The sequence below is a fragment of the Anguilla anguilla genome, chromosome 3 (genome assembly GCF_013347855.1).
Source record: "Anguilla anguilla isolate fAngAng1 chromosome 3, fAngAng1.pri, whole genome shotgun sequence".
Taxonomy (NCBI): domain Eukaryota; kingdom Metazoa; phylum Chordata; class Actinopteri; order Anguilliformes; family Anguillidae; genus Anguilla; species Anguilla anguilla.
Genome location: NC_049203.1, coordinates 3,722,473 through 3,732,789, shown reverse-complemented (window position 1 = coordinate 3,732,789; position 10,317 = coordinate 3,722,473). Strand labels below are relative to the sequence as shown.

At 39.8% G+C, this 10,317-nt stretch overlaps 2 protein-coding genes across 2 annotated transcripts in view; both read left to right on the top strand.

The window, feature by feature from the left end:
• Window positions 1-325: 325 nt before the first annotated feature.
• The window catches only part of LOC118223341, a 62,180-nt gene continuing 52,188 nt past the window's right edge, over window positions 326-10,317 (top strand). Inside the window, exons 1-3 of the mRNA XM_035409731.1 lie at window positions 326-660; window positions 1,471-1,797; window positions 2,189-2,443. Coding sequence (XP_035265622.1) covers window positions 600-660; window positions 1,471-1,797; window positions 2,189-2,443 — 643 coding nt within the window. The 5' untranslated portion in view covers window positions 326-599. The remainder of the gene's footprint in view (window positions 661-1,470; window positions 1,798-2,188; window positions 2,444-10,317) is intronic.
• Window positions 2,580-8,182, top strand: LOC118223343. The gene is made up of 3 exons (XM_035409734.1): window positions 2,580-3,630; window positions 4,996-5,130; window positions 5,551-8,182. Exons 1-3 carry the CDS (start codon window positions 3,330-3,332, stop codon window positions 5,742-5,744), a joined length of 630 nt encoding a protein of 209 aa, XP_035265625.1. The 5' UTR covers window positions 2,580-3,329; the 3' UTR covers window positions 5,745-8,182.

The window sequence follows — 10,317 nt, the reverse complement described above, 5'->3', positions numbered from 1 at the left end:
CCAGGATGCTACAGACACACACACACACACACACACTCTCTCTCTCTCTCTCTCTCTCTCTCTCTCACACACACACATACCCACACACACACACACTCTCTCTCTCTCTCTCTCTCTCACACACACACAGAGGTCACTGGCCTCCTGGGAACCCTGACAACAGTATGTCACAAAAGAAAATATTCTGCGTGTCTTAAGACACCACTGTGGTTGATCTTGATAAATGAAAAAGATGTAGCTCTGTTGTGGAAAAATAGGATCAAATATTATCACTTGCTGTATAAAGTAAAGCACATGACGCACATGAAAACATTGCTGCAAAAAAAAAGAGAAGTGGTTTCAACAGATCTATTCTGTTTTTTTCTCCTCTAGAACTTCCTCTTTCCTCAGGAAAGAAATACACGTCTGCAGTGGGGTCAGGGTTACGCAGGAACACTCGTTGCTAAAATACACCTCCCTCAGTCCCTCAGAGTTTATCGGAGACGGCATCGAGACCGTTTTTCGCGTTTGGCGAAGAGGCTGCTTGAGTAACGGCGGCGTGCGTACCTATCCGGGACTCCTGTGTCTGTCACTTGTTTTAGCGACTCCTGTCCTGTGCGATGAAGAGGATGCTGCCTGCTCTTCTCAAACTACTGCTGGTTTTAGCGGCAGTGTCACACGGTAAGCGTCACGGTAAAACAGTGTGGATATTTCGGCCTGTTTTCCTCACGGCCGCATCGTCTGTAAATCGGAGGATACCTGGACACTTGGATCAGGCTTGCTGTTGAAGTGCAGAATACGCTAAAATTCACAGTAGGAATCTGGACATTTATGCCTGAAGTGTGGAGTTTGGAGGGTTCAAATTCAGGAAATTTTGAGAGATGCATTACGGCATCTATTTTTGTTTTGTGCATAAAATACATGATATAAAATGTATATGTAATTAATTAAGATTAATTTATTAATGAAACTTCATGAATAAATAAAGGAATAAAAACAGAAGCCAAAAGGTTTTTATGTACCCAGCATTTGTACCCTTTCACTCTCAACAGTGTTTAAAACACCTCATAGCTTGTCTTTTTTAACACGCTTCTCTGTCTAGTAAAGGACAGCACATGTGTGTTACTGTCAACATAGCCTGTGTTAAAAAAAAGTTTCTCTTTGCAACAAATAAATTATATATGTGTAGTTCATAACTTGTAACTTTGACACAAAACATTTTGAAATAAACAGAAGTAGTGGCACAAAGCATGCTGGATATTAACATCCTTTTTGAGAGTGAACAATGATTTTGAAAGATTGAAAATAGAACAAACTCTGTGGGTTCTGTTTTCTAAAACAGTACGCAATGCCGCTATAAAATGTTTCTGCAATGTTTTTTTTTTTTTTTGCGAAGTGAAACTCAAATGTAAAAAACTATATTTCAAATCAGTCTACTGAATTTGTTTCACGTCATGAATTGTGAAAATAATTTTTTCCCCCCTCTTTTAGGCACAGCAACCTTCTGCGACATCACAGAGACTGAAACATCAGTCCAATGTTACGGAGCTCTGGGACGATCAGTCTTTATATATCCATTAAACACCAGTTTTGATATTGTTGAATTACACGTCTATTTCCAAGGTAAAGAGTTTTTCCACTACAAAGAAAAAACCAAACCTTCTGTGAGAACCTGCCAAAGCCGCTGTAAGCTCATAAAAAATGGGACGTTACGGCTGGACCATGTGATGAAAAATGATTCTGGGATATATACCATTGAAACATTTGGTGAAGACGGGAAAAGCTGGGGAAAGAGAAACATATCTCTGACCATTCAAGGTAAATCATTACTTTGTCTATTAAACTTGTAATGTTGCAGAATAATTTATCTTGTACAATAAAATAAAAAATGACTACAAAACCCACAACCACACTGAACCCAAGGCTGGCTGAAACTGCACATATTATTAAACATGTTTGCTGAAAATTTAACAATATAGATATTTACAGTAACTGCAACATATTCTAAATCTCTGGAAAATCAATTTGCAATGCAGTTCAGGCCAAATCTTTAGTTGAGCATAAGCGCATATGAAAAGATTGGCCTTTGCAGGGTCTCCATAGAAATGACTGTCGCTGTTGACCCAACCAAAGTCCTTCCTGTTGGTTTATTTTCTTTGAGGGGCATTTTAGCTTGTTTTTAATCTTGCTTGTTTCCATCCTCTTGAAGACCCGGTGTCCCCTCCTGCACTGTCCCAGCTTTGTCTGTCCCATGGAGAAATTAGGGCATCCTGCAACAGCACCGGGGAGGACCTCCAGTACAGCTGGACTCTGAATAACAGTCTCCTGGATGGGGGGGTGGCGTTTCTCAGCAATGAGACTCAGACTGTCATACTGAGGAGGAACGTGTCTGGATCCATCACCTGTACAGCCAGTAACCGTGCCAGCAGCAATCGCACCACCCAGGAACTACTCAAGTGTCCAGGTAGGATGACCAGTGATCTGTAAGCCACATATCGGAGGCTTATATGCTATGCAATGCTGTGAGAATTCCACATATTAAAAATGATAATAATAATAATAATAATAATAATAAATAAATACTTTGTATTGATGAATTTCACTCATAATTTTTAAACCACTAAAGGATGAAATATCAGCAATAAAATCTATGAGAAATAAAAACCCTGACAATAAGACCGCAGCCAACAGAACACATAAACAACTTTCATGAAAGAACATGGACAGCTACGAGACTGACGTTGTGTGTTATAAGTGTCGTCTTCCGAATGTGGGCTATTTTTTTTTACGTGCATATTTTTCTGAAGCACACTGCTGCTTTCTGTTCTGAGGTGCTAGAGTAGTTTGTGCAGATGTCAGATGCTCTGTTTTCCATTTGCGTGAATACGTTTCACTTTAAAAGTGTCCATTGACATATCTTGTATGATTGTGGTATGATATGACTAGACTAGACCTAGACTTTATCAGGTCTAAATGGCCATTAACAAAAATATTAAAAAAATGTGCAATTTGCACTGAATGCATGATGAGGCTTACAGTGTATGCATAATTGTTTTACAAATTATCTTATTAATTATGAAAGATTCAGAGGTCCTATGCTGAGTAAAATGACCGCAGGCTTTTGATGCTTTATCTAACTGGATGCGCATATGAACCATCTTTTGGGCGCTTTAATAATATTGCATGCATTGTTAATATTGAAATGTAAGCATATTCTATTAAACACCTGAGTAAATATTCATCAAATAAAATATGTGCACAATAAGAATCCTAATATTGCTGTTTGGATCCGCTTTACTTTGCGAAATGGTGCCCCAGTAAAAACTTTCATAATTTTGAAACTATGATCTATGTGGGGCCCAGTAGTGTACTCTATGCAGAAGAAAATAGATTTCTTAATGGTTCCAGAAAGACTCATGTATTCTCAGACTTCCTATGTTGCACTGTACCCCACAGGACTTGGAGCCCCTGTGATTTGTACCTTTGGAACCATGACCGAAATAGAAGTGAGGATGAATGCCTCATTAAACGCCTCGTCTCTGCTAGATAATACAGAAATATTCTTTAGGGCTGGAGGGGCAGAAATGGTGTCTGCCGTCTGTACGAGCCGTCCCCACACTCCAGAAAACACTTCCGATTCCCACACTTGTGGTAAGGGACTGTTCTCGAATGATAATGCACTTATGACCAAAGGTGTGTGGTTAGAACTGAGTTTCAGAACCCCAAATGTAGGCCAATCACTTCAAATATTCAGATATTTTACAAAAATACTTTGTGGAAATCGCCATGCGTTTCATTTTCCCTGATTTGCAAATGAAAAACTCCCAAAACAGAGTTTCTACACGAATGGCAAGCCAATCAAAGCTCACCACATCTGCAGAATCATGTAAATAAGGCTTTTATTAATTTTTCCCCCTGTGCTGTTTGAGTAAATCACATGTTCATATACTACAAGTCGTATTATTTGTTTTTGGCAAGTGTCATGTGACTATCTTGGCCACGACGGGACAGCAAACTGTTGCCGGCAGCCCCACAGGGGCGGTGCATTATTGGGAGGGACGCGGTCGGTAGGGATAAAGCTTGCTCCTTGCTCCAGCGACTCCTGCTTGCGGTCCGCGCGCCCGTGGCTAGCTCTCCCTGCGCACGGCGTATGATTGGGTCTCCTCCGCCCCTGCTCTGCGTGCACGCCGCTTGCGGCTGCGGTGTGACAAAAAGCAGCTGGCTGGCAGGCGCGTATTTTTTTTTCAGGAGACTGGTGGCTTGCTTTCATTCTCCCGAATCGGCTGCTGGGACCGTTTATGAGCTCGCTTGGACATAGTTTGCGAGTCCGACATTCTAAATTTGAGTGAGATCGGAGATACCAAATCTTTTTTTAAAAGAAAAGAAAAACATGGCCTCAGCACTGGATAGAATTTTGAACGTTTAAATATAGCTTAAAATCATCCAGTAAATAGCCACTGTTTTGGTCTAGTTTTGAATTCAATAATCATAATCATAATTACAATTACAGTTACATATTTAAAAAGAAAACCAAGTATACTACTATCTCCAGTATAACCTATACTCTGATAATTTTCCTCATGGTTTTACCTACTGCTTCGCCATTTGCTACTTAAACACTCCTTCTCAGGTTTTTGTTGATTTTATTCGTCATTAACAAAGACCCTTAACACTCTGACCATCCAGGGTTTGCCCAGGAAGTGTTCAGGCGGACATATACGCTCTTCACAAACTTACTTGTAATGTAAACATGTGTGAAATATCTTTGTAAATGCTTATATATTTCCCCATTTTTTTTGGGTTGCTTTGTCCCCTTAATTGCTGACCACAACTGTAGCTATGATTGCTGACGTGTTTTGTTTTCTTTGCACCACTGTATTGCAATGCCAATGATAGTTGCTGTTTGATTGACATTCCCAAAGCCTCTGACAAGATAAAGTGAGAGAGACGATGTACAGTAATATACACCGGTTCATCTTGATGCTCTCATAAATATGTGATCTTGGTTCTCTTCAGTATCCCCTACGGAAGACAAAGTAATGCTTCCTGTGGCGCTCGGAGTTTGCTTGTTACTTATGGTGCTGCTATTGGGGACATGCTGCCTCTACAAGAAGAAGCAAAAGCAAGCAAAGACCAGCGAGAGAAGTGCCGGTGAGAAGTGTGCTTTGCTGAGCTAAAATGTCACAAATTATATATCATATTGTAAATGCTTTGAATACCTCTTCAATACCCCGGCCTCTTTAGTATGGCTGTGCTTTCTTGGTGATATTGCATTTTTGTATTCTTGAGAGAATCAATAATGTTGCTCTGAACAAACCTGGCCACTAAATGATTGTAATGTAATGTAAGGTAAAGTAACATAATGTAATGTTACGTAATACTATTCAATATCATATAATGTTATGCCATGCAACGTAATGTAATGTAATACTATGCAATATCATATAATGTTATGCAATGCAACGTAATGTAATGTAATACTATGCAATATCATATAATGTTATGCAATGCAACGTAATGCCATGTAATGTAATGTAACATAACGTAATGCAATGTGTTGTCACTCCCCAGATGACAGGTGTGAGGATCCCCAGGAGTTGGTGTACTGCCAGGTGCAAGTGGTCAAGAAAAAGGAACGCCCAAAAAAGCAGGAGCAGGACCCGCAGGTGACCTACGGTGAGGTGAAAGTGTCCGGCAAGTCTAAGGCCGCCAGACGCACACCCAACGAGCAGGCAGACACGATATACTCCGGCATCCGCACGTAGGTCCGGCCAATCACAGAGCGGTCTTACTCTGCCTGCACAAGCCTTTCGCTGAAGTTAGGCCGAGTAATCAGATGTCAAAAATCCCAGGGATTTTCAACAGGAAGTGCAGCATTTCAGAGGAAAGACATTTTTAGTATTGAATCTGCACATCTCACAGTTTTTTCTTAGTTTGAGGAACTGTCATTTTCCCCTCAGTCAGCTGTATGGGAAGATTAGTGTTATGCAAAATAGACATTGTCTGTTAGTACCAGTTTTTTCCATATAAAAGTGGAAGGCTGAGATCCACAGACATTTGTAACATTAATAAGTTCTAATCGTGTTCCATTGATTTATATGATTTTCTAATTAGAAACAAAAAGCATACACCGGGAAAGTTGATGACTATATGTGTTTACCCCATAGTACCTTGTAAAATACTGCAAACATAACAATCATTTATAGTATAAGACTGAGTTTGAAAAGCACAAGGTGTGGGCGCAAGGAATTGCGTGTTATGCATTCAAACTACAACGCGCTTCTCGTCACATTAATAGCGCTAATTAAATCAACCGGCAGTAAACTGCATCGGAGAAATTAGCTGTTTCAACTAGTCGCTACACGAAACGCTGCACAAAAAAATTTATTGCCAGTTATTTCGGTGTCACCTCCCTCTGATGGTGTCACCCTGTGCGGTCAGCACCCCCTGCACGCCTCTGAGCACAAGTACGTTTTGTATGTATTTGCCTTTAGCGCAAACTTTTTTTGTTATTTATTTGGACAGAACAAATTAAATAATGAGGAACTGGTAGATTGCATTTAAATTTTTGATCTATTTCTCTATAACATTCTTTTTTGCATGTATCTACATTTTCAATCAAATGTTTACCTCAGATAAGCATAAGCATGCTGTTATTGCTAAAATCTGTTTCAAATATATATATATAATTAGCCGTTCCGGGATGATCCATGCGTGTGGAGCAAAGATTCACTTTGTAGTGAAAGGGCGACAAGGCGAAGCAGGGGATTTGTGAAGATTCCTAGAATAAGGCTGTTTAAGGAATGAAAGTCCTTCTTTTAAGTGGCCATAAAGCAGAACTGCAGAAGAGAAGCAGAAATATCGACGCAGCCTGAATTGTGCAAAAACTCCGTTTCCAACCTCAAGCGCGGACACCCACCGCACGCGTAGCGGCCGCGAGCGCACGACGCGCGTACTAAGCGCGTAAGACACGGAAGCGCAAAACAGGGAAGTGGTTTTATAAAACTGGCAGGCTGATACAAGTGTTAAAAGAGCTGCATTTAGTTCGCCGGGGGTGGGGGATTGTGGTTTGGCTGAAAGCTTTGGGCTGAGTTGCACAGAAGACCATCTGCTGAAGACCATCTAAAATTGGAGAAACGGATACAAAAATCTTTACTGCTGATTTTTAAAATTAATTATTTTTTTAAAATTGTTTACATTTTTTTGGCCAGTTGGTGGCAGGGAAGAAAAATCAAGGTTTTGCTTATTAGCACCACAACTTTCTACAATATAAAGGACCTCAGCCTAGTCTGCTACGGTACGCAAATAAACGCCGTTTGTGAGGTGGGTTCCGGTCTGGCGCTCCTGCATCGAAGTCTTCCATTTGAACGCCTCTCAGATTCTGGTCAAGTCAAGTCAACACTTCGGGCTGAAGTGCACAGAATTAACTTTATGAGCTGGAAGAAGACAGCCATTGCTGCAAAGCTGCTAAAGACCATGTAAAAATTGGAGAAATTGAAAAATTATTATTATTATTTTAATTATTTATTTTATTTTATTTTTAATTTTTTTTTTTTTTTACCGCAGACAGAGGTGCTGCCCACCAGACTTCGAGTTGCGTAGTGCTGCTTTACATGAATTGCTTTGATGATTTTTTAAATTTTAAATATAAAACTTACTTTTTTTTTTCTTGGGCGGTAACTCCTTACCTTTGGAATGATTGAAAGGAATAATTGCGCTAATGTTGAAACCCTACTATAGATATAACCCTCTCCTATCAGAACCCTGGTTTTATAGTCTGATTCGGTGATTCGAGATTATTCGTTATCACTCTGATGTAGTTGAATAAACGAGACATGGATGGATTCACAGTAAAAAGTCCAGTGTTAATTCATCTCTAACAGTTTTTTTGAGTCCACTCTGGCCATATATTGTAAACTCTGTAAGTCTGATTTAGCATTTCACTGCGGAAGAGTCATCGGTTTGGACAACAGAAGAGACAATGACATTTAAGGCTGTTCTTGAGTGATTGTATTCAGCACTTGGTTTGTTATACACTGATTGATATAATTCACTATAATGCGCCAAAGTAGATGTGACACACGCTCAATTCCAATCCATAAACAGAAGTAAAAGATGGGTTAGCCAGAATACTGATACTAATGAATGCATGTTCTGTAATGGATTAAACTTTCATTTATATATCACCACCCCCCCCCCCCCCAAAAAAAAAAAAAAAAACACTTGCTGATTAGAACAACCGGCTAAACTTTCGACTAACTACCCTTCCCTTTTACATTGGAGTTTCTTGGGCGCAGATATTAATTTTGAAAATGAGAAAATTTTCAAAGGTGCTTTTTTGACTTTCAACTTTTATTACAGAACGTTCAGAATGTTTTCTTTACAACACGACTGTATTTATTTTATGTTTCATTTGAAGAAATAACCATTTAGAATATTTCAGTGTCCTGTGTGATTGAGTGAGTATTTTTTCTTTTTTTTAAAAAGTAAAACAAAAAAAAGTAAACTAAAAGGAATTTGATTCTGTTATTGGTAAACATTCGTGTACGTTAATTTGAATGATTAAAAATGCTGAATAAAAAATTTTCAGATAATTGTCAGCAGCCATGAGTCTTTCATTCATCAATGTGCAACTACAAATAATTTAATTGTAATATTACTGGCATTTTGCAGACACTCTTATCCAGACTGACTTGCATTGTTTTTACATGCAACTCGCTGGGGTGTGCAGAGGCAATGTTTTAGTGCGGGTGCGGGGCCGATGCACCGCATGCCAATGATTCCGGAACACAGAGCCCTGTTTCTGTCCCGCGCATCATTTTTAAAAATGGCTGTAACAATTGTAAGATGCTATTCTACCATGCCCCCACTAGGGGGCCATCTAAAACTGGCCACGTCAGTTTACTGAAGACGAATACCTCAGTTATATGAGTAAGAGAACCCTGGCTCATGAATAATATTTGGGGTGGGAATAAACATGGTGCCCCAGAGAACCTCACAAATAGTAGGAGTATAACATTTGTTTTATTTACTTTACAAAGTTTTAGTCAAAAACATAAATCATGAGTTATAAACAAGACAAAGAGAAAGGCGACCAGTGCCACCAGTAACCTAAATCATGCAAAAAGTATGAGTGTTCCACTTCTATCACATATGTTGGGCAATGACAATACATTTTAAATTCAACATTCATCAATCTACTTAGTTACCTTAACAGTCACCTAACCTGGGAACCTAATCTAATATAACCTAATCTATATTAGGTAGTGTAGCAATGTCAAGAGGTAAATTAGAATATACAAAAACATAGAAAATATACACTTGTTAAAATGCACGCAACATGACATAGGATATATATTGTTACATTACCACAATCAACATCACAAAATGGATAACAGGAGGAGGCCAAAAAGCAGAACATGGCCTTCGAACCCCTTGAAGCCTTCTAAGCCACATATAAATCCACCCAAGGACTAATGAAAAAAGGATAAAATACGTTGTCACTGTGACAGTAGGAAAATTTCAATGCCTCCTCCCCCCCCCGAATACTGTATGTACAGAGAGATAAAAAAACTCATCACCTTCTCATCACACAAGCCCACACACACGCTGTCTCTCTCTCACACACACCCAAACACATACACACACATGCGCACACACACACACACAAGCACACACACACACACACAAGCATACATACACACACATGCGCACACACACACACACACAAGCACACACACACATGCTCACACAAACACATACACATACACACACGCACACATATCCAGTGTGCAACAGCTCATGCTGCTGTGCCAATACTTCAAGCAAAGTGCATTTACTGCATTCAGACCTTTTCACGGTATGAATATGATAGCCTCATATACAGTCACATTTCACAGTGTTGATGACACATTGCGCAAAGATGCCCTCTTTGAATTTGGCTTATTGGGTGTGAGATAGAGAAGTAGTTTCAGAAGTTCTATTCTGTTTTTAATCTGAAGAACTTCCTCTTTTCTCAGTAAAGAAATGTGGTTGTACAGCTGCAGTGGGATGTCAGGGCTACACAACACCCTCTAGTGTGAGTTTGACACTTTTTGCTGAAATACAGCTCCCTCAGTTCCTCAGAGTTTATCGGAGATGACACTGAGACCGTTTTTCGCGTTTGGTGAAGAGACTGCTTGAGTAACGGTGGTGTGTGTGTCAGTCCCGTGTCTGTCCCTTGTTTCAGCGACTCCTGTCCTGTGCGATGAAGAGGATGCTGCCTGCTCTTCTCAAACTCCTGCTGGTTGTAGCCGCAGTGTCACACGGTAAGCGTCACGGTAAAACAGTGTGGATATT